The 26,829-nt window shown below is 35.1% G+C and overlaps 1 protein-coding gene across 1 annotated transcript in view; it reads left to right on the forward strand.

Moving 5' to 3' along the window:
- kcnma1a (potassium large conductance calcium-activated channel, subfamily M, alpha member 1a) overlaps nucleotides 1–26,829 on the forward strand; it is a 379,548-nt gene that overhangs the window by 304,014 nt on the left and 48,705 nt on the right. Inside the window, 5 exon segments of the mRNA XM_056471109.1 lie at nucleotides 475–561; nucleotides 694–770; nucleotides 19,034–19,086; nucleotides 19,089–19,287; nucleotides 24,268–24,361. Of these exon segments, the coding sequence (XP_056327084.1) occupies nucleotides 475–561; nucleotides 694–770; nucleotides 19,034–19,086; nucleotides 19,089–19,287; nucleotides 24,268–24,361 (510 nt within the window).

A 26,829-nucleotide genomic window follows, 5' to 3' on the forward strand; every position in this document is an offset into this window, starting at 1 on the left:
TGCTTTTACTGCAGATTCAGAGATTCACCCTGAACTCTTGGTGGGCTGCTCATTCCCTTGCTTTCCACTGCACTAAAGAAAGAATTCAGTTGCACTGTTGTGTGGCAGTAGACCTCACACTGTGTTTCTGAAGGCCTGTTGACCAAAACATCAATAGTCACCACCCCAATTTTAATTCTTTCTTCTGTCTCATCACTCTGACTGTTCAAACAAAGAAGAAAAGTCATTATGTTGTATATTATAATGTATTCACGTGGCCTAAGCAGTATTTCTTGAACCTGTCCCTTCCCTGCAGCTCTATACATAAAAAAATACAATTCCAGTATAAAATTTGAGGCTGTATATGCATGTTTTCTCATCAGTCTTCTCAGCAAGGTCCAAAAAATGTGTACCATTCCTCTTGATTAGAGTGTTGAATGTGAAAGATTGATTTTCTTCAAGTTAATGAGAATAATCCTCTTTCTGATTGAACAGTATTCTGATCAACCCGGGAAATCACGTTAAAATGCAGGAGGGGACGCTGGGATTCTTTATTGCCAGTGACGCCAAAGAGGTGAAAAGGTAAGTGTACTCAGGCCATCAGCATTTGTTTGATGTTTATTTATTTGTTTATTTTTTTAAACACATTTGAAAACTGAAATGCGAAGTGCACACTTAAAGCAGAATATTCAATTCTTTGCTGTCTCTCTTCAGAGCATTTTTCTACTGCAAAGCATGTCATGATGACATCACAGATCCCAAACGGATTAAAAAGTGTGGCTGCAAGAGAAGTAAGTACACCCGACTATTCTGAACAGAAAGTGTCCGCCAACTCCTCTTTTTTTCACTTTGTAAGGCACTGCTACATTGTATAGCCCGTTAGATATTGTTTTTCTTTAGCATTTAGACTTTGTTGGGGTTTTGAAAGTCAGTCTAAAAGTATAAAGTACACTTGCACTAGTATAACTTTAAAGTTTAGATTTTAGCTTTTTAGTTCTTTGTGTTGATGAAGTGCTAGTAAAAATATTAACTTTTTTCATAACTACAGTGCTTACACTTCAAAAAAGTGCTTACACTTTCCTGCAGTTTTTATTTTTTCATATTTTAGTATCTAATAGTTTCACTTCTCCCAGAGTCTTATAGGATAGTAAAGTGCAAATCAGGTATACGCTTCAGAAACTCAGCAGAAACAGTAGGACGTCCTAGTATTTTTAGCCTTGTACTTCATGAATGCCATGATAGACTACTATTTAATAGTCACTGTTCAGCTATTAACATTAAATAAAATACCATTTCACATTTTTGCACTGTAGTCAGAGGTTTACATAGAGTGAATACAGCATATACCATATATTTTTAAAAGAATGTGATCAAGTACAATAATTAAACTGTTTAATAATAAAAAAATTGCCTTTTGCATAGTAGTACAGGATAGAAAATATACACTAGTTTGGAAAAAGCACATAATTACACAACAAAACTCCCATTCAAACATTAGATGCCAGTGCTTTAAAACAACAACCACTTTAATTCAGAAAGGACACATTAAATCAGCCTGAGGTGAAGGTAAAGATTTACATGATTAACAATCACAGTTGAGCAGTGAGTGAAATAACATAATATGATTATAAATAAATAATTTAATATTAATATAAATAATGATTATTAAAATTTTGCCATTACTGTAATAAGTTACAAACTGTTGTTTTGAATCTTAACATTCCATAATGTTATTTGGTTTTACAAAGTTTTCATCAAATAAATGCAGCCAAGGGAAGCAAGAAACATCAAACAAATGTTCTTTCAGAACATAAAAACTTCCCTCATGCTTTAATAAAAGTAATGTACTGTACTTTGTAATAACAGAGCAAAGTATCACAAAATATCCAAGTAATTAAATCTGTATGGTATGCAGAGAAGTGTAACACAGACCGATTCCAAATCAGTAGGAAAATATTATAGACCATTTCAATGTGGTGATATCATTGGCCCATGAACATTTCTTGCTTGTTATCAAACTATTTCATAACTGTAACAAGAGGCGATTCAATCATAACTTAATGTAAAAACGACTATCATAACATTATTTATCAATTTGTCACTCTTTTTGGAATCTCGGAAGCTATATAAAAAAAAAAAAAATTAAAACAGGAAATGCATTGGGACCATTGTTTTTGTTTGCATCCATCAAAATGGTCTATAAACAATGTTATCCCAGTTACATTTGTAATGATAGAATGTTCAGTAGTAAGCTGAAAATGTTAACGCTAAATTCTAATCTTCTTCAAATCTAATACATCTAATACTACATTTATTTACCAAATCCATTGCAGCCTTGCCTTGCAACCAAAAAAAGCTAATACAAAAAAAGTGTAAATTTTTCTTCTTGACAAGAACTATATGAACAAAAAAAGATAGCAACAAACTAGAGACTTCATATAAAGGAGTCTACCTCCAAATTGGAAGCACAGAAACGGAGGGAGAAAGATGACAAGGTGAACAGTGTGACTCTTGAGGAAAGGCAGTCATCAGCATGCTAATGGTAGAGAGGGAGATACAGATGTAGAGAGGGACCGACGTGATTAGCAGGGCTGAAGAGAGAGGCTGTCAGCTCACAGTGGCATCAGTGGGAGAGAGGCGGAGGTAATGACACCAGTCAGGTGGAAAAACAAAAGGCAAGAGCAGCTTGGCCCATCCAAACCAGACACACTGAAAACACACTCCTGGCCCAGGATCATTTTACCAATCATATCCACCCTGTTTACCCAGAACGCCCTGTGCAAGTGCCGTTCAGACGCGCCACTGTCATGTCCCACTGCCTCAGCCCAGCGAAAACACTTTCTGACAGCAAGTCACTGAAGTAGAAGAGAGATTAATAGCTCAGAGTGTAGTCCACTGTCAGAGCCGCTCCTGTAGACATTTATATAATTTGATAGAAATGGATTTTTTTAAACACCCTCATAATTATATTTATATATACATACAGTTGATGTAGCAACATCGCTTCCGTTTGCTACAGTAGGTAGAATGAAGAAATATGTAAGTAGAGCAAACATTAACATTAATGTTGGAATGATGCATTGTTATTACATGACCTATATAAGCATTTGTCCAAACCAGTTAGCCACAAGATAAATAATTCAGCTTCATTCCCAGTGACCTTTCAGTGTGCACTCTTAAACAGCTGCCTTTTGAACTGCAGACCCTTGTTTGGTTTCTATGTCTATACAATTATATACATATATGACATTCGAACACCAACTGCCTTTTTTTTTCTTAAGAAATCACTTATGAAAGCCAAGGCTGTGTTAATTTGATCAAGTAATAATTTTTTATTTAAATAGTTAATAAATTGTAACTTATTTCTGTAATGGCCAACCTTTATTTCCATCAGTTATTTTCCAGTCTTCAATATCTCAAACTTTATTTTTGTGCTATTATCAATGTTGAAGATAGTTGCACTTAATATTTTTATAATAGAAAAATATTATTTATTTCAAACACTGCAAATATCTTTACTGAATACAAGTATTAATCTATTTCCCAAAACTCCCCCTACACTTTTAAATAAGGGTGCTTTCACACCTGTAGATAGAATTTTTTTTAAAATTTATTAATTTTTTTCCTAAACTGGGATTAAAATTGTTACAATGTTGCACTTTGTTCTTGGTGTGGTTCCCTTTCACACGGCAAAATTTCTAAATGAACCAAAAACAAGTCACGTGCATGTAAACTCTCCTCACATTGATCAGAGTTCGACGGATTTCGCTAAGCTATTACTTGGTTATTTTAATTTATGATCATGAGCAATAACACAATATAAGCGAAAAGGCACGCTTTCATTTTGACACCCACAGACATCGTTACCAAATATAAATCAGAGAGGTAAGACTTTCTCATAGAGCCTCATTTCTGAAGCAGATCATAGTTGATCTTTCTTTCTAGGTGTCAGTGCAGAAATAAACAAAACAATAGGCCTAAAACAAAATATTATAAGACTAAAATATGGAAATTTATCAGATGGTAATTTCGGTCAATTTTCCTAACAGCACTCAGCACTTTTCCGATATTTGAGCATGCTTTCATTTTCGTATTTGATATGAAACACATTTACCGGTAGAAATTACATCCCACCCTACTCATCATTCTCTCTTCATATTGCCACAAATATGGCTATTACATAACCATAATTCACTTTGATATAGCCTATTTCGTTAGATTATTTTGCTTTCTCACCACAATCGATTTGCTACAGAGTTCGTTTCAATCGAACCGAGACCACCTCATTCAGGTGCTCTTGGACCGATTGATTTGGTGCGTATCCGAGCTAGATTGCGAGTTTCACATATTTCAGGTTCTGAAACAAATATCTAGGTGTGGAAGCACCCTTATAGTGTAACTTTGAGCTAAAAGATTTGTTTATTTTTCAGTTTTCGCATAACTCATGTTTTTAATGATGTGAACCTTCCCAAAACAAGGCCAGCAGCCTCACATACGTTAGGTTTAATGGAAGTTTGTGTTCTTTTATTTCACCTTCTTTATCATCATTGACACATTTTTTGATGTATTTCCTTCCTTGCTGCCTTGGAATATCGCCTCTTTATTTAAACTTCTCACTGGTAGTGACATATTGTGAGTAAAAACGGGTTTCCTGTGGCCCAGAGTACACTCTAACTGTCTCACTCTGATAATAGTTCTATATATCTATATATCTATGTTGCATGTATCAGTCTAGCTGCTGCATCCCTCCTACGCCTCTCATCTCTCCACTGTCGTCAGCCCAAAACAGTAATACGGCAGGATTTACCGGCCTGAAAACGTCCCTGCCCTGACATCTACACAACCAGTCTCTAAAAGCAGAGAAGAATAAGGCCAGGCCTTGACCAATAACACAGTTCCTCCTAAAAGATTTACTCACAGCAGCATTCTGAAATCGGAGATTCGTTTCAGATCCTCTCAAAACTCAACGAAACCTGTCATGACAATATGAATAGTCAAACAAGTTGATTGATTTTGCTACCATTAGTCATGGACCTCTGAGTGCCAAAGGGGAGGTTGAGTCGACTTGAATCCGTCCCCTCACTGTCAGATGCAATTTCGCATGCTGCTGTAGTTTCAGAGAGTGGAAAGAGTTCTGTGGGAAGTTCTTCGAATTCTTAGAATTAACGAGCATCGTCTCTAAAACACAATCAAAACAATCTGGTCTCCCTCTTGCCTACAGCCTCCCCTTTGTCTCCACCGCTCCGGCCCTTGCCTAGCCTCTCTACACAACACAAGAACCATCGGGAAGAATTGAAATGTCTTGCATTTCAATTGTTTTCAGTAGTCAGGCCCTTTTTTACTCACTGCCCTTACTGATGATCGCTGCATCTCACAACATTAGGCTCACGGTGTTGTTGACCTTGCTTCTGTACACAGCATTGGCCACTAGATGCCACTGCAGTTCTATAAATGAGAACGGAACAGAATGGGAAAACTGAGGTCCTCATGAACCTATTTAGCAAGAATGCTATCAGCCAGTGTACACTGTAGGGTCTACTCACTTGTCAAATGGATTTCTTATTGTAGGTCTCCCCAAGGAGCCAGGGTGTTGTTAGCTTTTATATTGGTTGCATTAGTATTTTAAGCACACATGTTTGAACTGTATCTAATGTATGTTTTGTTCTCACACCTATTCACCAAACACCACAAATGTGTTCCTATGCTGTACGTTAGCATCTTAACATAGCCTGCTTTGAATTACGGACCGTTGTTGGGTGAGGAAAGTCGATGCATGCTGAGAGCATTCTTGCTAAATCGGCTAGTTCTGTTAAAGAGGCTTCAGTAATTAGGCTCTCTGTGTAGTCATGTTCAGTCACTCACATCATCATGTTGTCTTGTGTCTCTTCCGCCCTCCATGTCTCACTGACTAACATAACCACATACTATGTGCTGCGATGAATGTCAACCCTCAAACTCTGAAGCGACAGATTTCAGCATGAAATTAAGTAGAAGCCCCGCTGCTGCATGTTTTCGCATTGCCTTAATCTGTTTTAGCCCCGTGAATAGTAGACCGGGCTGCCGTTTCAAGAGATATGACTGCGGTCGCCTCCTTCTGCATGCCTGTTCTCCTTAATTTCAGCTCTTCTGCATGGTTCTGTACGAATAACAGTCCCTGAGGTTATGGCTCTAAAGGCCAAGTCATTTACCGTATTATCTCTCCAGCATACAACTGAAATTGGCCTCTTAATTCAGGCTCATAACCTCAGATGGAAGTCAAAAGCAGGCTTTTCCCAGTGGATTGTTTGCTCTTTTGAGGGTGCCAGACTTGATTACGGTCTTTTAGCGAGGTGGCACCAGGAGAATGTGTACCAGGGACTGTTTTTAGTTTGATTCACAGCAATCAAATGCTGCTATAGTCTCTCACCAAAGCTCTTTTGAGAGTTCCAAACATGCAGACACGCATACATATACTCCCCACGTACTGTATGTTTGAATTAAATATGCCCAATGCATGGAACTGGATCTTCCAATCGTGAAAAGGAGGAGCTGTCGTTTGGCATGTTCAATTCCCCCAGTGGTGAGCAGAGTTTGACGAACAGAATAGAGCACCCACGTTAGAGCCTGTAGCACGTTGTGATGCCGATAACCTGCTGCTGCATGATGGGATTCAGGTACGTGATCCTGTCCTTTAGATACAGAGGATGTTATCCAAAGAGGTTTTGCTGCTGAACACCTTCACCCATTCCTCTCTGCCTGAATGTACCTTGCCCCGACTCCTGATCATATTGTCATATCTGACCTTTTGACCTTTTATGACATGATCAGCCTTAGGGCACGGCTTGACCCCAATGAGACGACTGCTTCCTGCCACGATAGCCCTCATTCGGAAGTTTCCAAAGTGAAATTTGGCATGTAGTAACACATTTGGACCGTACTTTACTTTTGCAGTGTAAACAGAATCGAAAGCAAAGAAAAAAGCAAGCGGGAATACAGTGGTCCATCTGCGGGTCAAGCCTGTCAGAGCTTCCTGCTAAGGCATTGCACTTTTTGTTCCTGTTTGAAAAAGTTACCTTCAGACTTCCCTGGTTGAAAAACTCTTTTGATCCTTGCCATTAACCTGCTGCTTTCCTTTCCTCTCATCCAACACATGACTGTAGCCAAGATGTCCGTCTACAAGCGAATGAAACTGGCATGTTGTTTTGATTGCGGGCGCTCTGAGCGCGACTGCTCGTGCATGTCAGGCAGTGTACATAGTAACATGGACAGCCTTCAGAGGGCCTTCCCACTTTCTTCTGTCTCTGTTCATGATTGCTCAACCAGTTTACGTGCCTGTAAGTTCGATCGCCAAATCACATGCCGTTCGATGTCCGTGACCTGTGAGTGTGTCTGTGCAGTGTTTCATGTGCTGTGTTTTACGTCTGTTTCGTTCCTCCATTTTTTCCGTACCTGTGGCTTATTGGTTGGTACACTAGTACATTTTTTGTTTGGTGAGTTGGTGGTAGTTAAAGTGACGTGGCTTCTCTGTGTTAGTGCTGCAGTAGGTGCAGTAAGACTGTGTTGGCGCATGCTGTGTTGGTGGAGCACTTGTGCGGTGCCAGTGACCTTCTACAGTCACTGTTTTGGTGTTTACACTTTTACATGGCAGATGTACATGTGACCTATATGATGTGCTTTTAATCGAACATCCATGGGCTGAATGTGTACATTGACACTAATGATGTTTTTTTTACAATGTGTTCAGTGTTTGACGGTTAAGGAAGATGCTAATGAATGGCTAATTGTTTTCTTCCCCCAGGTTCAAACACTGGATATCCACAATCTTTCAGTCTTTGAATTTTGAATGTGTTCATTAATTATGGGCTGTGTCAAAATAATCTCACAGTAATTCGGAACTTTATAATTTAATGTCTAATAATTAGTTTGAATTTGTACAATCTCATTTGTACACCCCTATTGACGATTATGTTTAGGGGCAGGGTTACGGGCACAAATTTGTTTGACAAATAATAAATATTTAGTACAAATGACATTGTACGAATGCAGTAGTTACATTTTCCTGTGAGATCCGGCTGTATGTCTTGCTATATAATTTATTAAAAACAAGCAAATGTCTCTGAAATGTCCATCTCACTGGTCAAGATCCTTTTTGACTGTATTTGTTCATCAAAATTGGAAGGATATCAGTTAGTGAAAAGCAGTCAAAACTGTATATGCCTGTAATTTACCAAAACGATGTTTAATTCGCATGCTAGATGCTAGATTGTGATTGAAAGGGATCTTTAGTGAGATTTTTCTGTACTTTTCTGTTCATAAAGAGTAAGTATACACTGGCAATGTCTGTTGTGCTATTCTTGGACAATCATGTTTTACAACCGCAAGCCATTAATGCCTCCACCATTTCCACCGGCTGAAATAAAACCTCTTCCTTTAGTCCACGTTTAGGTGCAATTGAAAAAACACATCAAACTCTCCCCCTTTCCACAGGATCTGATCCTCTTCGATGATTTTCTCTTAGCCAGCAATCAGGGGAGAAAAAGTCAATGTGCTTTATTTAATGCCTTGTATACCACAGTGGGACTGTCAGGCTCAATGGGAAAGTTAAAAAGAGATCTCCTGACAGGAACTCAATTGAGATGGCAGTGACTCAGGATATTGGATGAGGTCAGATGACTGAAGCAGTTAGTTGTGTAAAGGACAGCGCTGAACAGGGGTCTTCTCATTAAGCCGTAGCAGATGTGAAATACTAAAGCGTCTGTCAATTAGGAATGGCAGCGGTGCGACCTACTATAAAAGTAGGGGTCAGTTCAGGCGATCGCATTTCCTCTACAACTGCCTTCCGACTGTTCGCCACATCACTTTAGATTAGCATCAGACACTATGATGAGGTTGACTTTGTGTCTTGTGTTTTGGTTTGTGGTGATATCCCTGGAAACCAGTTACTGGTCATTACATAGTTACTGATCTCTTCACGTAGTGTCAGCCTTCATTGGTTTTCATTGCTGCTGTTTTTTTTTCTTCCTAGATTAAGTGCGTGTTGACTAAGACTGACAGCTAATGCCAGCTGTGGCTTTGTTTTGACTCTCTCTCATTGGTTCTGCCTCAGATCTAGCATTACATCTCTATGATGAGGAATTCACAGAGTTTCTTCATCTGACTTTGATTTTGCAGTCAGTAATGATTTTTCTTTTCTAACTAAATTCTCTGAACATGTCGTCACTTTGTTAGTTCTATTCTATTCTAGTGCAATTGATTTGCAGTCGATCCACATAGGTTGTTTTCAATAAAGTTGTTCTGGTGTCGCGCAAAATTCAGATGGAGTCTGATGGAGTCCAGACATCACGAAATAAAAGATCAACGCACACAAATGCGTGGACGCATTATTATTTACTTATTTATTTTTGGAATGGGGAAAAAGTGCTCCACAATAATACCCGTCTAGTTTGTCGCAAGTGTTGCAATTCTTTTTTGTTCGGTTAATGAACTTAATCCTTAACAAACATTCACCACTGCTGCTATATAGATGTTAACGTTATGGTTGTTTATTCTGCCGAAATGCCAGTAAAGACTTGAATTTTGTATAAGTGTGGTGGTTGCATCTGACTTTTATATAACACATTTCTACACATATCTAAGCGTGTAAATAATCTTCATTGGTTCTGTCAAACTAATTATCGCATTAAAAAAATGTTTGTACACATGGATGTATTGAATGAATGCTTATGCCGCCTTTTCTTACGCTTTCAGACAGTTTCTTGAACTTTCCCCTCTTTATGAGCAAAAGTTTTTGAAAGTTTATGGAAAAGCTCTTCGGCATTTCTTATATTGTCCGATTTAAACAATTATAAGCAACATAAAACAGAAATATTTCGATGATCTGATAGCGATTCCTATGTAGGAGAATCACTTCCTACCCTCGATCTGAGTCTCGCGCATCATCAATGACATCAAGTGAAAGCAATCTATATATTAGTATTTTGCCCATTACCCCGCCCCCTCAAAAAAAGGCTGTAATGTTTACTGCATTTATTTTAATTGACAGTTTGCTTAAGAATGATTTATTAATTTTAATAAAGAATACTGTTTAATAATTTATCCCTATTTATTTTATTTTTTTATTATAAAAGGATTTCATTTACTCACCCTTTTCCTTCTTTTGTTGACCACAAATATTTTTTGAAGAATATTTAAGACTTGTACCAGGTCTTCCATAGTGTATTTTTTATTTATCTATGGATACCAATAAATTGATACAAGAAATTCATAAAGGTATGGAACCACTTGAGTGTGAGTAAAGTTTTATTTTATTATTTTTCAAGTGAATTATTTCTTAAATATTATTTCCATAAATGCATTTTATTTATTTATTTATCAATATGAAAAAAGTGCAAATTTGCAATTCATAATTATATATATGTATGTATGTATGTATATATATATATATATATATATATATATATATGTATGTGTGTATGTATGTATATATATATATATATATATATATATATATATATATATATATATATATATATATATATATATATATATATATATATATATAGACCTATATTTTTATTCATTTCTATGTTTTATTTAAAACTATCTTTGCATCGGTTTCTACAACTTTTTTCACCAATTTTCATCCAAAATATTGTTCTATACTTTTAGAAATGTGAGATCTTATTTGAATCATATTTGTGATATTTCCCTGCATAAATTAAATTCACGACTTGGAAATGTAGCTACTGACGCTATCCAATAAATTGCAGATTGTGTGTTTCTGTACCCCAAATGGGTTAGAAAGCATAAATATCAGCACATCCCCGCACTAAGCTTAATATGGTGATCTTATACCTGCACATTATAGTAGCCCAGTTATTGCTGAAATAAATACTACTCCCCTGGATGCCGTAATTTTGCTGAATGCATGAAACACGTGGCAGTAAATGCACTCTGTCTTACAGAAGTAATGTTCCCTGATGGGCACTTTCTCAAACAGCCCTCCTGCACTTTTTGTTCTGATTTCGTGCATGCATCACTCAGGATGGTAATGCACATTTCTGCCAAAACCAGACAAATAATTATTTGCATGAAAAAGAGATGCATGAGAAGTCGACACCGTGTCTCTCTTTTGCTCTCTTTTGGCTGCAGTCAAAGCCCAGAGAGTTGTTGACGAGGAGTAGGGAGCAATGGAGCTCTCATTATAGCTCTGGTGCACTGCACACTATTAAGAAGAGTTTGTTATCTCTGCAAGTGCAGGCTTTAGGGAGCAAATATCCTGAACGAGTTAGCTGCCTCTGCTCTAAGTTACAATGACAATAACAGTCCCTCCGCTCCACCTGCCGAGACTTATCCCCTCATTACACAGGCTTTAAAGACTCTCAAGGTGCTCGGCATCACAAAGGGTATTAATTCCTGTTTTGAACTTATGAGGCTTTACAAGGAAGTTTCCAGCAGGGCATTCCTAGACATGGCTGTTTTATAAACAACAATCGCCTAGCATACTGAGAGGGAGAGAGGTCACTGCTCCTTTTTTTCCTATTTGAGTCTTTGGGACATTTTTTTCTCTCCTCTTGCCTTCTCTGGTTGGTTCTTGGAGTTGGCAAGGATGTGACAAGCACGGTAGGGGCGGGACGGGGCGGCGCAGCCCATAGAATGGATCTTGTCCGCTCCTTGCAGGGTGGAACTCAGCACCGTCGGCTCTTATGCAGCCTGACATGAAAATTATGTTTGCATTTTCATTTCCCCAGCTCAGCTGGTGTGTCATGAAACTCAAGCTGACAGTTCCTTACCACCAGGCAGGAGCAGGGCCGGTCATCCCCTCCGCCGTGTAGGACAGATGCTAGCCAGAGAGTCGGCCGACTCTTCCTGTGCCTGCAGATCTCAAGCGACATATGCCAGGACCGGCGCGAGGCTCCTGCTTGAGCGCTTGTGTCACCGCCCTGCCCTGGGCCTGCGCTCTGACCTTTATGGCATCAGATACAGTACTCGTAACAAAAGATGAGACTTTGTAGCACAGAGCAAGCTGCATGAATCCAAAAGCATCCTAAAGTGCTCCGCGTATACAAGTAAATCTCTCATGTACATTTTCTAAAGGAAGCTTTACAATATTATGTTTGTGCATTTGTGATTAGTCAGTACTGAAGCCAAATCTAGAGCTAATCTAACAAAATAAGTTATGATAATGGTCCAAAATTAGAACACCCAAATGCATATGTAAGATAAAAATATTAAATACATTTTAATAGAGCAAAATTCTAGAAAAACTAAATAAAAATGTTGTTGAATTTTCTTCCAGTTTCCTATCCAACATATGACTTAAAGTCCATTTGAGAGGAAATAAGGGTGAAATATAAAATTTCCAATTTTGGGGGGCAAAAAAATGTAAGCTGTTTGCAAGATCTATCTAAATAAATAAGAAGAGCAAAGAGAAAATATGTGTTAATATGCTGTGATATTAATATAATGATAACATCTCTTGCTGTTATCTAGTGGACTATTAAATGGCTATTAATAAGATATCTGCTGTTTAGTTGTACTTCCAGAGCACATATTCTACAACTTATTAGAATCAACTTATTCTACATCGCAAAGCCTATCCAATACCAACCTTTCTAGTTATTAATAAGCAAATTAAGAGTTTGAGACCAAGAGTGACCAGTATAACTACTACAATTTTATAACTGTAATGCCATTTATTATTTTATTCTTATATTATTATTTTCCCTCAAAAATACATTACATTATAAACATAAAAAGACAGTTCACCAATACAAAAGAATTAGTTCATGTTCTCTAATGATTTGGTTGTTTTCCTTGTCACACATTTGTTCAGTTAATCCTCTTTATTCTCCCATCTTGCCATGCCTTCAGTTTGGCATTCATCCGCGTTTGACAGATAGTAATTACTGATCAGAAATGATCAGCCGGCAGCGTTTCATTTCTACAGAAGCAATTACGTGATGGGAAACATCTGTAATTTGTTGTTTTACTATTTACTTAAGTCTCGAGATTGCTAACATCTGTTTGATTGGTTTCACTGGTTTTCATCAAACCGAGTGTCGCAAATAAAATTATGACTTAAAAGCGCTCTCTCTTCCTCATCCGAACTCCAAATGCCACGATGATCCTTGTTGAGGTTGTTAGGATTTGTGCAGTATGTTCATCATGGGCCTCGCTCCCACAATCCAACATTTGACTCTTAAAATGGATCCGTGCTGTGGAAACGCTGAACAGGCAGCTTGAATTTCATCGCTTCATTTAAGCCCAATTCTTCCACCAATCATCCCTCTTTTTTTCTTGTTGTTTCTTTAATCATCATTATCTTCATCATCCTAACTGCCGTTAACTTGACTTGTCTTTCTTTCTGTCCTTGTGTAAGTGTGATGTACTGTCTTTCTGCTGTCTGTCTCACCCTCATTCTCTTTCTCTTTCTCTCTCTCTCTCTTTATATCCTCTCATTTTCCTCAGCCAAATATAAGTTTAACGGATATGTCAGATCACGTAAGTGTACTTCTCTGTTTTCCTCATTCCTTCATTGGTTCGTGCAACCTGCCTGCTTTGGCTCTTTGCTTTTGATCCCCCCACCCCCCCTCCGACCAGCATTACAGCACAAAAGCTGCCCTGCTCAGCTCTCTCTGTAGATTGCCGGGATTGATAGGAAGGGGGGCCGTGATGACAGTTTTTCGGCGTTGGGTTCTGGTCAGATGCATCAAACATGTGCATGAAAAGGTCAGGTGCTGAATGGAAGGATCCATATGAAATCCAGATGTTGCATAAAAAGCTCTGTGTCCTTGCGAGGGATGATTGAAGATCTCGAAATGCTGTTTTGCAGACTTGCGTGTGGAGATGTTTGTGTGTTGCGGCGTCACGAACAGCAGATGGCGCTAAAACTCCAGGAAAACGAGAATACAGTGGTTCATAGCTGGATGTGTTTTGGGTGAACGTGTCACCAGCTAATGTTGCTGTTAGGTCTTTTTATTTTGCCAGGTGTTTTTTAGGTTAAATTGACAACTGTTTTCTGGTATTTTTGCATCTGAAAGTGTTACTGTTTATCTTTGGTGTATCAGGGGTGGATTTAGTGATTTTGGGGCCACTCAATCCTCTTCGACATTTTAAATTAATGCAATCTCTACTTTTTAAATGATTACTTTTCTCAAAATGAATTACAACTAGAAATTATATATATTATATATATATATATCTATATATAATATCTATATATATATATATATATATATATAATATATGATATATATATATATATATATATATATATATATGTATGTATATATATATATATATATATATGTATGTATATATATATATGTATGTATATATGTATGTATATATATATATATATATATATGTATGTATATATATATATGTATGTATATATATATATATATATATATATATATATATATATATATATATATATATGTGTATGTATATATGTATAATTTATTTTTTTTTTTTTTATTATTATTTTTATTATTATTTTTTTTTTTTTTTTTTATAAATTTGACTGTTGGACTGCTCCCTGATGGATATTTTATTTTGTAATATTATTATTATTACATTATTATAATTATTTATAATTGATTGTATATTAAATACTATTTAATTACGTTAAATTGGATTTGTTTTAACTCTTACCATACAAAATGTGGTAAAAACAATGTTATATATAGTTTATAGGTATATTTTATACTTCCAGATATTCATTGGGGTCCCAGGTTTCCCGTTTTACCTCGCTAATTGGTCAAATCCGCCCCTGGTCATATGTATACCAGTGTTATGTTAGTGTCATGAAGACATTTGTGTACTTTTTATAAGCTAAAAACAATATACACTTAAGGAAAATGAGTTGAATAATTAAGATGGATTGAATGTATTTGATTTTTCAAGTCATTCTTGTTAAATTATAGAGAATAGGGATGTGAGGGAAAGTGTTTTTTAAACTTTATTAGAATTTATGGCCAGTCTTAAACGAAGGAATCAACTAGTTTAGTTTAATCTAAAGGAATCAAGTAAACAATTTTAACCAATTGTAAACCACGTTTCACCAAAATAAAATTAGAAATATTTGCTCACATACTTGAAGTAAAATGTTTGTATTTCGATATATATGATAGACAGATATGGTTTAGTTTAATACAATAACCCCAGATTAAACAAAATTCATTTTATTTAATAACCATAGATAGATAGATATGATTTTAGTTTTTAACTACAATAACCCTAGATTATACAAATTCATTTATTTAGATCAGCCACGAAATAAAGTTTTAAAAACGCTTTCTCCTCACAGATGTATTTTGTATAATTTAACAATGGCCTTGTAAGAATGCACAATTGCGGCTCGTCACAGGATTTGCATCTCATAAAGGGACAGTTGCCGTCTGGATTACTGTAAATCCACAGTGAAAGTGCCAGAGCGGATGTTCTGTGTGTAATGCTGCTCGTGTTTGACAGGGGCCAGATGAATCTAGGAGTTATCTGTGGCGGCCTTTAAATCTATGCGGCAGCTGACGGCACAAATAACCATCTATTTATTGCTCTGAGCAAGGTTTGGGGAGCGGGCGGAAACTGCTTTTCCACTTACACCAGATATTGGTTAACCTCTTGCCTTGTATGTATATAGCATTGGGCTGGAGTCTTATGGCTGGGGTGGCAGGCGGGTGAGCTTGATCAGTTCCCATTTCAAACACTTTGCGTCCCTCATACACACAACGTCATATCTGTCCAAACTGCAGATTGTTGGTTTTGTGATCCCTTTTGCAGGTTAATGAAGACTACAGTTGAAAAGTGTAAAAAAAAAAAAAAACTAATAGTTGTCATACTTAATCAATATAATAATTACATAAAGAACTGCACACTTTTTGTAGTACGGGTTTTTAAAAATTGTATAATAAATTGTCAAATGATACAAAAAATTGAAAGTCTGGTTAGATGATGATTATTATTATATTATTATAATTATTATTGTTGTTGTTATTGAATCCTTTTTGGTGAATCTATTTATAAACATTAACATGTGGAAAAACTATTGGCTTTTGGGATTTTATATTTATTACTCAATAACTTAGAAAATGCTATGAACAGCCAGAAAATCCACATACAAAATGTTCACGTTTATATTATACGTGTATATATATATATATATATATATTATATATATATATATATATATATATATATATATATATATATATATATATATATTTATTTATTTATTTATTTATTTTTGAGCATATTAGAGTCAAGTAAAGGTTTGATTTATGATTATTATTCTGTCCAATTAGTTTGGACCATTAACAAGTGGGAGGCACATGTAATTCCTACAGTGTTCACCTGATTTGGATGTAAATACCCTCAAATTAAAGCTGACAATATATTGTCGTTGGTTGTAAATGATTAACCAATTACATACAACCAATTGCATATATTGACATATCCTACAGTAAAAAAAAAATATTATTTTTGAGCATATTAGAGTCAATGGTTTTTACATAATTTTGAAAATGTTGCAAATAACCAAAGACAATGATTTTTTCCCCAAGCTTTAACAAAACTTTTTTTTACAACAAATATTATAAATTTCAATGTAATTTTTGTTTGCCATATTAAACCTTGCTGCCAAAATAAATTACTAAACATGTTAAATTAAAATAAATTAACAACAGAAATAGATAAAAATATAGTAAAGCAAAAAAAATTATAAAATTAAAATAAAATTAACTTCACAGTGTTGTGTACATTTACAGCTAGACAATATCAATTACATTTTGAAATTATTAAAAAGTGTGTTTTGAATGTTATCTTTATTTTAGACTTGAGCACATAATTGAGTCGTGCATGAACGAAAAAATAGTGTTTTGCCTGTAGTGTCTCGCCATAATCTGAGACTCTTACATGTTTTGTACTGAGACATTGTTTTTCACACGTTTATTTAGATATGTCGTTGGCTGTATATTGGGGCAGAATGTAAAGAGATTGTCTTGCGTGAGCACATCTTCACCTGCACCTTGAGCTGATTCATGCTGACTTTTATCAGGAATAGTATGTTCATGCTTTTGTTCTGTCTTGTCGCAGCGCAGGCAGGGAAGAAAGTGCTTCTAATTAATTAATGTTTATTAGCAATGGAAAAGCAAATGTCATATTGAACATTTCACCTAAAGCGCTTGCCAAGTGGTTAAGTAGTGTTAATAAACGGAGGGGTCATCGTCAATATTCAGACATGCGGCGGTTGCATTTATGGCACACAGATTTGTGGATCTGTCTGTAAATGGTAATCGAAAGGGGAAATAAATGGCTCAACAATGAAAATCATGTCAACTTGTATTTTCATACTTAAATATTTATGCAATTCTCTTGCAGCTCGCTGATAAATTATGAACGCTGCAATGTTTTAATCATAATATATTTAGTTTATAAGCACTAATGGCATGTGCTTTTAAGTGACTAATATAGCCTTTTTCAACCTTCTTTTTTTCAAAAGGATTTTATTATAACTAGGAACATGATTATATGGTTAATAGCAGTATGTTTTCAATAACTTTCTGATCAAAAGGGCTTTAAAATATTAAATAATTGTGTCTTTTTTATGAAAAGAGTTCTTCAAATCAAAGTCATGTAGGGTGACCTCCAAAAAAAAAAGTTATTATTAATGATATTATTAGTTCATGCTGTTTTAATAAAACATTGGAAGTTTTAAAGTTTATTAGGATATGTAAAATACGTAAAAATTGTAAGAAAAATCCTATTCTACACTTTCTAATTTGTACATACTATTTTTTTTTTTTTTATCTTGAAAATGATTATAAAACAGTAAAATCTATAAAAACTAACATTAATACAAAGCTATACAATTTTTATATGCATGATATCTTTAAGAAAGTAAAGGTTTAAGTATAATTTTTTTACAGTGGCTTTTTTTACAGCAACTTTACGATTTTTTACATTGTAATGTAATTGTAAGACGTCTATGAACAATATTTTGGATGTTTTTGAATAATTTGTTGGATGGTTGTATGATTCAGACATTGAAAAATTTAATTTTTTTTCTTAAAAATTATGAATACAAATTTAAACCTTATGAAACCAATCATAATACACAATAATATATTCTAAGAGCATTTTGTATTACAATTAATACAAAAGTACTAGTTAAACATTTTGAAATGAGTTGCGATTGTTATTTAAACATTAAAAAGATCATAAATCAGTTGTTATATATTTGTTTCATTACATAACATGCATTTATTTATTAAATTAAACTTTCAAAACAAAGTATTTTAAAATTAATTTTGTAACTATATTAACTATATATATATATATATATATATATATATATATATATATATATATATATATAATATATATATATATATATATAGTAATAGTTTATGTATATAGTAAATATATATAAAAAAACATATATATATATATATATATATATATATATATTTATATATATTTATATATATATATATATATATATATCCCAAATTAAGTTTGACAGAGCAAAGTTTTCACAGTATGTCTGATAACTTTTTTTGTTCTGGAGAAAGTCTTATTTGTTTTGTTTCAGCTAAAATAAAAGCAGTTTTTAATTTTTTAAGCACCGTTTTAAGGCCAAAATTATTAGCCGCTTTAAGCTATTTTTTTTCGATAGTCTACAGAACAAGCCATCGTTATACAATAACTTTAAAATGTTATACAAAGCCTTTAAATGTCACTTTAAGCTGTATAGAAATGTCTAGAAAAATATCTAGTCAAATATTATTTGCTGTCATCATAGCAGATAAGTTATTAGGAAATGAGTCATTAAAACTATTATGTTTAGAAATGTGTTGCAAAAATATCTTTACATTAAACAGAAATTAGGGGGGAAAAATAAAAAGGGGGCTAATAATTCTGACTTCAACTATTTATTATATACCTGTCAAGTGTATCTTTAAACTCCAGTTTTTGTTTAGTTTTCTCTTTACAATGCCCACTCTGCTTCAGCATGTCATCCTTCAATCATCTTCCTCATGTGTTGCTGTTTTTGTCTTCCACTGTTTGACAGTAAAGGAGGAGGTTAGAGTGAGTTTTGAGAAGCGCTCAGTGAACGCGGTCAGCAGTGTGGCTGTTCCTCTTCCTCGTGTGCTGCTGGTGTGGACTCCTCCACGACTGCCGTTCCTCTTGTTAATAATCGTAAAGGAAGTTTGCTCCCTCCAGCGCCGCCCTCGCAGTCTCTCCTCAGCTCGGCTGGCCTGAACCGGGCCCGCAGCCTGCCTGAAAAATACCGCTACCGGCCCGGCAGCCATTCCTGCGCACACTGTAGGTGGAGCCTGGGATGCTTTAGTCAGACCAGCCCTTCTCCTGCATGAGGCCCTGCATTGTAGAGCAGCTCCAGCCTATTGTACACCCTGTGTGTTTGTATGTATGTGTGTGTGTGTTGAGTAACTGTATTACAAGTGTAACCAATCATATACCAATATACAATATAGGTGACTTTAGCTATAAGTACTAGCATTAAAAAAACATATATATATATATTTTATTAAAAAAAATTAGGTTCATGAGGTGTTTAGATACTATTGATTGCGTTTATGGTGTTAAAGTGGTAACAAATTTAGGGATACATTTATAGGCAACTCAGAATAAAAAGTGCAGTAGTTTGCACACACAAAGTGTTTTTCACTTTCAAAAGTGATCAAATTTATTAGACTTTTTAGTGTTATTTACAGACTTTTAGACCTTAGATGGATTTTATTTTGGAATGATCTAATTCTATTTTATGTTGTTTATTTATTTAGTTTTTATTCTGGATTTATTTACAGACTTTAAATGAAACATTATAGAACTTTTAATTGCCATTTTAAGGTTGTTACGCAACTCGCTGTAAACATAAAATGCTTAGAATTTTAGAAAAAACTGTAAATACTTTTGATAAAAATTATGGAGAAATCATTTTTACTTTGAAATTCCTAAGCAAATTCCAAAATTCATTGAAAATATGAGTAAATCTGGGCTTGTTTACAGATTTCAATTGATATATCACTTTTAATTCTCATTTTAAGGTTGTTTTCATAGACACAACAGGCTTTAAATAAAATGTTTAGAATCTTTAGTAAAAAGCTGTACATATATTTTATTATAAATGGTGAAGTAATTTTTACTCTTAAATTACAAAGCAACATACAGTAGTTGATGACAAGTTTTGTATTTCATATATACTTTTTATAACTATTAAGAAACAATTTCATGACATACACATTAAATATTATAATTAAAAAATACTTACTGTGCATAATAAATGACAAATTTTATATATAATATTTATTTTTTTATTTATTTTTAGTAACTAATAAGAAACTATCATTACATAAACATAAAATAATTATAATGATAAAAATTACTAATTATAAAATTTATATTTCAATTCCATTATTTTTTATTTCTGTAGTGCTTTTTACAGTGTAGATTGTGTCAAAGCAGCTTAACATAGAAGTCTATTGACATAGAAGTAAATTGAAACTGTGTCAGTCCAGTTTCCATATTTTATAAAATTTTAATTTATATCAATTTATATAATTATAAAAAATGCTTAAGATTAAGATATTTATAATTAAAAAATAATACAAATATTTATGTTCATATATTTGTTTACCTTTTGATATTAGTATACAAAGTGTGCAAGTTTTTAGAATTATAGCTGTATCTTTTATTTTGTAAATATCTTTCAATATTGTCTTAATCTTATTTAAGAACACCTTTTACTTAAATTGTGTCTCTGCTGCTCTTTAAAGCTTGCATCCACCCGTTGTTGTCTGGCTGAAGGGAGCAGTTGGACGTTCAGCTCAATCGTTGTGATCGGCCACACAAAAGCAGCCTGCTCTCTGCTGCCCTGTGGTTTGAAACAGCAATCACACTTTGGTGGACTGATCCTATTTTGATTGAGGTTGTAAAAGTGGTGTAATGTAATTTGGAACAAGCAGAGACTTGCTGAAATGGCCGTGTTGCAGGTAGAGTTATTTCATTGTTAGGCCTCTTACTGAAGGGCACCACTGGAGCTCGTAAATCTCCACAGCCTAATTTGGAGAAGCAAGGGCAGGAGAGAGCAGTCCGGTCTGGCCAGGACACCCATACGTAACAGAAAAAAAAAACAGCAGTGCCATCTTATCACCGGTGGTATTTTTAAAGTTGATTACTGTCTCACGTTGCTGTTCCTGCACTGTAATTGCAAATGTCAAGCATTGGCATTTGGTGAAGATGCAGACAGCAGGTTTTTTGATTTATTTTTTGCTTAATTTGCTTTTTTCTATTAGAACAATTAGATGACAAAGGGAATCTGAGATGAAGAAGTGTATGCATTTGCTGTATTTGTCCCTAATATTTTAATGTTTTGCTGTGCTGATTTGTTTATTTTTATTTAATTTTAACAGAGACACTAAAACAAGTTTTGCAGTGGTGAAGAGTTTGGATTTCTGGTACTAGTTTATGTCAACACAGCTCAGTCTAGTAACCAATGTTGTGCTTGGTAACTGGTATCGTAAGTGGTAACTGGTATCATATTGTATTAGCACAAAAAAGGCCAAAACACATCGTTATTACAGTATGTTCTGTGGTATACATAACATGATACAGCAATCTTCAGGATACAAAACGTAATAGTTTGAATTCCAACATACTGAATGCTTTCTCTCCAACTTAAAGGAATAGTTTGCCAAAAAATAAATAAACAAATAAATAAATAATAAATAAAGAGCAATAACAACAAAATAAATGTATGTACACTTTTTTCCTTTTGAAATATAACTTACAAATTCATCCACTAAATGTCATTCAGTTATACAGCACAAAATCTTGCCAGACATTTAGAACAAGATTCATTCATTTAGTTCGTTTTTATTAATGATCAAATAGTTATATAAATTATTTTAATTTATGTTTAATATGGTAATTATTGTCTTTTTTTGTATTTGAATAACAGCGCACACGCACACCCTTTCTGAGACAACACAATTCCTGAGGTGGTTGTTTGGGACGTGTAATTGTTTATGTTTAATCCACTTAAATTTGTAAAAACTAAGGGTGCTTTTACACATGTAGATCGATTGTTTTGTTTCGAAACAGGGATTAATATCGTTTGGACCGAAATATTTAAACAAGTCACATGCAAGTAAACTCTTCTCACATTGATCAGAGTTCCACGGTTTATTTCTCAGCTGTCATGCTTCCTTATTTTAATTTATGACGATGAGCAATAAGACATTATAAGCGAAAAGCTGCGCTTTAATGACACCCACAGACATCGTCACCAAATATAAATCAGAGGTAAGACTTTCTCATACATAGCCTTTAGCTAGAATTATGCATTATAGGTTTTACGTATTAGAGAGAAATACCAGATAAACCAAGACTGCAGTTCGGTCAATTTTCCTAACGGATAAACAGCTGTCATTAATATTTCAGCATGCTTTCACTTTTCTTATTTAACATAAAAAGCACATTTACCGGTAGGAGTAACGTCCCGCCCTACTCATAATTCTCTCTTCTTGTAGCCATATGCCTTTTACATATCCATTATACACTGTGATATAGCCTGGTTCGTCAGTTTGTTGGATCGTTTTGCTTTCTCACTACAATCGATCTGCTCCAGAGTTAGTTTCAATCAAGCCGAGACCACCTCATTCAAGCTATCTTGGACTGATTGATTTGGCACGGAATTGAGCGCAATTGCTGGATTCACATATGCCAAACGAACCGCGCTAACTAGGGAAACGAGACAGGTTCTGAAACAAAAGTCTAGGTGTGAAAGCACCCTGAGTTAACTTTAATTCCTTCATGTTGTCTCATCACAAATTGATTGCGTGGAACCCAGATTTTATTACAGTGTGTGTGTGTGTGTGTGTGTGTGATGCTCAATGGCAGTGTAACAATATATCAAGGATGTTTGGATATTTCGTTTCACAAATAAATTCAAATATACAGTTGAAGTCAGAATTATTAGCCCCCCTTTGAAATTTGTTTTCTTTTTAAAATATTTCTCAAATGATGGGAAATGAAGTAAATGTTCACAGTATGTCTGATAATATTTTTTCTTCTGGAGAAAGTCTTATTTGTTATTAGTTTTAAATTTTTCAGAATCCATTTTAGGGTCAAAATTATTAGCCCATTTAAGCTCATTTTTTTCCCCCGATAGTCTACAGAACAGACCAACGTTATACAATAACTTGCCTAAATACCCTAACCTGCCTAGTTAACCTAATTAACCTAGTGTATGTTACAGTGAATGACAATGGATTATTTTATTATTGTTTTCACATTTTCTTTTCAAAAACGCTAAACTTCAAATGAAAGTAGTTTTCTATAGTTTCGATGCGCCACATGGTGGATGTTCTGTGAAGCACAACACATTTGATTCAATTGCAAGGAGAGGTTGACAGCATGCTGCAACTGACCGCAAAATGAAATGAGGTGAGCCGCGGTAAAAAAAACATGCATTTTTAATGGCCCCACATGCTTCACTTTTTCCATATAGACACAGAGTAAATCTAATATCTCCATAAGATATCATCATAACACCAACTACATATATGGAGCTTAAGTGTCATAAAAAAGGGTAGCCTTTACATTTCTCAAAATCTTTCCTGTTGCACTCCTCGACGTAATAAAGTCATACTGAATGACAAGAGGATAAATAAATGACAACATCTTCATTCCTTTACAGGGTGAACTATTCCTTTAATTTTATTACAGCATATCATTATCCATCTCAACATCCAGGCGGTTTGAAAACTCTCGCATGACGTGTTTTTGATGTTAGGTGGAGATGTGGTTGGGCACGTGAAGCCTCAGTTCAGGGTGCTTGTGGTTTGGGGGACAGACTCACTCAACCACTCTCCGACTTATCACCACTGATTTCACTATGCAGGCATCCATATAAGTCAATAAATAAATATCAATTCCTTTTTTCTTTGATCCCCTCTGTCATTGTTCCAGCTTGTGCCCTCCAAAACAATGACAGAGAGATAAAAAAAGAGGTTGATCACATCGATACCCACTCAAACGATAATTCGTGGGTGTAAAACTTAATGGTTGTCCTTCCTCTCTAAGTGTACTTCTGTCCACACTAACACTGTTTCTCTTTCTATTTTCGGAGGTCTTCACAGATTTGACTGCACCTTTTTTCATTTCCTTGTTGCTGGCAATGATTGATTGAGTGTTGGCTTTTGTGTTCTTTAATATGTCATCTCCAGCACACTTTACAATCCCAGCTGTCCACAGTCTGACACTCTTTGCATGTGTTTGCAGTCGAAGATGAGCATCCGTCAACACTGTCACCCAAAAAGAAGCAGCGCAACGGAGGCATGCGAAATTCACCCAACTGCTCGCCCAAAATGATGAGGTAAGACATTGATTTCTAGATGCTTCAAAAGGAAGGAAAGAGAGAGAGAGAGAGAGAGAGAGAGAGAGAGAGAGTGGGAAAGACAGGACGGATGGAGCTGGGATGGAGGGGATTGGAGGAGTGGAAGCAGGAAAGAAAGTGTGGATGGGGAGAGAGATAGAGAGAGAGAGAGAAAGAGGGAGGGAGAGCAGGTCTTTCAGGCCGAGGCGTTTGAGCTGTCAGCCTGTCAGCGGTTAATGATAGAGCTGAAATATTTCTGTCATGAAAGCAGCTATGAAAAGCTGTTTGAAAAATACTCTTGCTTTAAAGTCTCAGCTGTCATCTCCCCCCAGTCCCGTCCACATGTACTTCTTAAACAGCGGTGGCACTAATGACGGCGCCAACCAATCAGAGACGCCAGCATGGTTACTTCGCCTCGGGGCTCTTCATCTATTGTGGGAACCCCTGTGAGGAGTGTTTTTCCTACTTAAGGCCATATGTGAAATGTATCATCGCAATCAAAAATGAATTCAAATATTACCTTCCTTTTATCCTGTCCGCCGAAATTATAATGCCGCTAATTGATTTTGACTGATAAAAGGACTTGCTTTTCCGCTCATGTGGCCAGGAGACGTTTATGCGGAGGTTGTAAAAAATGCAGAGACAATGGCCTCTATGGCTCATTGTCGAGCAGGGAAAGTGTTGCCGAAGGGTCGACTTTCTGCGAACTGATAGCCAACGAGCTAGAGCCGTTTCTGTCATTTAGTGCCGAGTCAGGCACATCCTTACAGTTATAATGTAATGCCATATTTAAGTTGCAGGATTGACTTAATGCTTTGATAATTGTTTTAAAATGTAGCAGACACTTTGCATGAATGTTCCATACAATTTCCCTTTTAAAATTTTTGTTATTATTATTTTCAGATATTTTTATTGTGATATTTAGCGTTATTTTTTGTAACATTATCATACATTAAAAAATTATTTTATTTAATATAATATCAGTTTTTTTAAATTCTATTGAAACATTTACTTTTGTTCGAATTAAGTTTTGACACATTAAATTATTTACCATTCATTTAACATAATTAAAAAAATAGATTTTTATTTTATAATAATATTTTACATATATTATAAGTTTTGTTTCAGTTGTGTGCCATCCTCAAGGCATTTTACAATAAAATAGAATAAAAACTCTTCTTGAAAGAAGGAACACTGAAGTAGACTTACTATAAACCACAATGTTAAATATGGTTATATTTGCATTATCATAAATGATTAGTGGATATGTTTATTGTATAGTTTGTTTGTATTTAATTTCCTGCAACATTATTAATATTTTTTATATTTTTTTTGTCATATAATCAATAAAAAAAATCTCGTTCTATTAAACAACATTTATTTTTCAGTTGCATGCCACCCACAGGCATTTTACTGTAAAGTAGAATAAAAACTCTCCTTAAAAAAGAAATACTTAAGTAGACGTACTGTAACTACAATTTTAAGTATTAGTTTATTGGCATTATTTGAAATGATTAGTGGATAGTGGTTTGTTTTTATTTTACTGTTTTATTTGTATTTAATTTCCTGCAACATTATTTTTTACATTTTATTTTAGTCATATAATCAATTAAAAAAATCTCTTTTTATTAAAAAAGCATATTTTTTTCAGTTGCATGCCACCCACAAGGCATTTATTGTAAAATATTAAGTACCCCAGACAGAGGTCTTCAACATGAATCCCCCCCCCCCCCACCACCACCACCAAAAAAAAAGCAATTATGTTGAATTTTACATACAGTAACTGTCAGCCCTGCAGAACATCTCGCCCTTTTTTCAGCTTTCCAAGTGAAAATGATCAATGTTCACTTGTTTCTCTTCTCTCTCTGTTTTAAACAATAAACTGCGAGAGGAATGAAAAAAATAGCTTTCAGCGATCGCTCAGAAGCATCTTAGTTTTTTTTTTATTCCTCAACTTACAGCACAAAACTGTTTTTCAGAGCAGATTTGAAGGTCCCCGTCCCGTTTGCCATGTAATGTATGCATCGCCTCTTTGATCTACAAGTGATCATAATTCTTGGGAGTTATTTACCCTGTTTTTGAAAGGCTTCAAAGCGGTGTCAAAGTTTTCTGTGCTTTAGGGTTGCCTGTGTGTTCAGCTCGGCTCTTGGGTACCGGATGACAGTCTTCTGTTCTAGGTGTAAGCTTTTTCAAGCCCGAGCCCTGCAGCCAAACATCCAAATTACCAAAGACAGACCCGTGGACTCCCTCAACCTGTGCCCTCCTTGTCAATGTATTAGAACATACATTAAATACCTTGCGCATTTTTATGCACAATGAAAAGCAATTGTTTGCGGGAGCCTTAGGGATGCTTTATTCCACACGCAGGAAGGGGGAAAGCAGGCAGCGTATACCATATCAAGTATGGTTTTTTACAGGCTTCTGCGCCTCCAGGCCGTCGTAAATAAATAATGATCAACAGATGGCTG

This window comes from Danio aesculapii, chromosome 13, assembly GCF_903798145.1.
Source record: "Danio aesculapii chromosome 13, fDanAes4.1, whole genome shotgun sequence".
Classification (NCBI taxonomy): domain Eukaryota; kingdom Metazoa; phylum Chordata; class Actinopteri; order Cypriniformes; family Danionidae; genus Danio; species Danio aesculapii.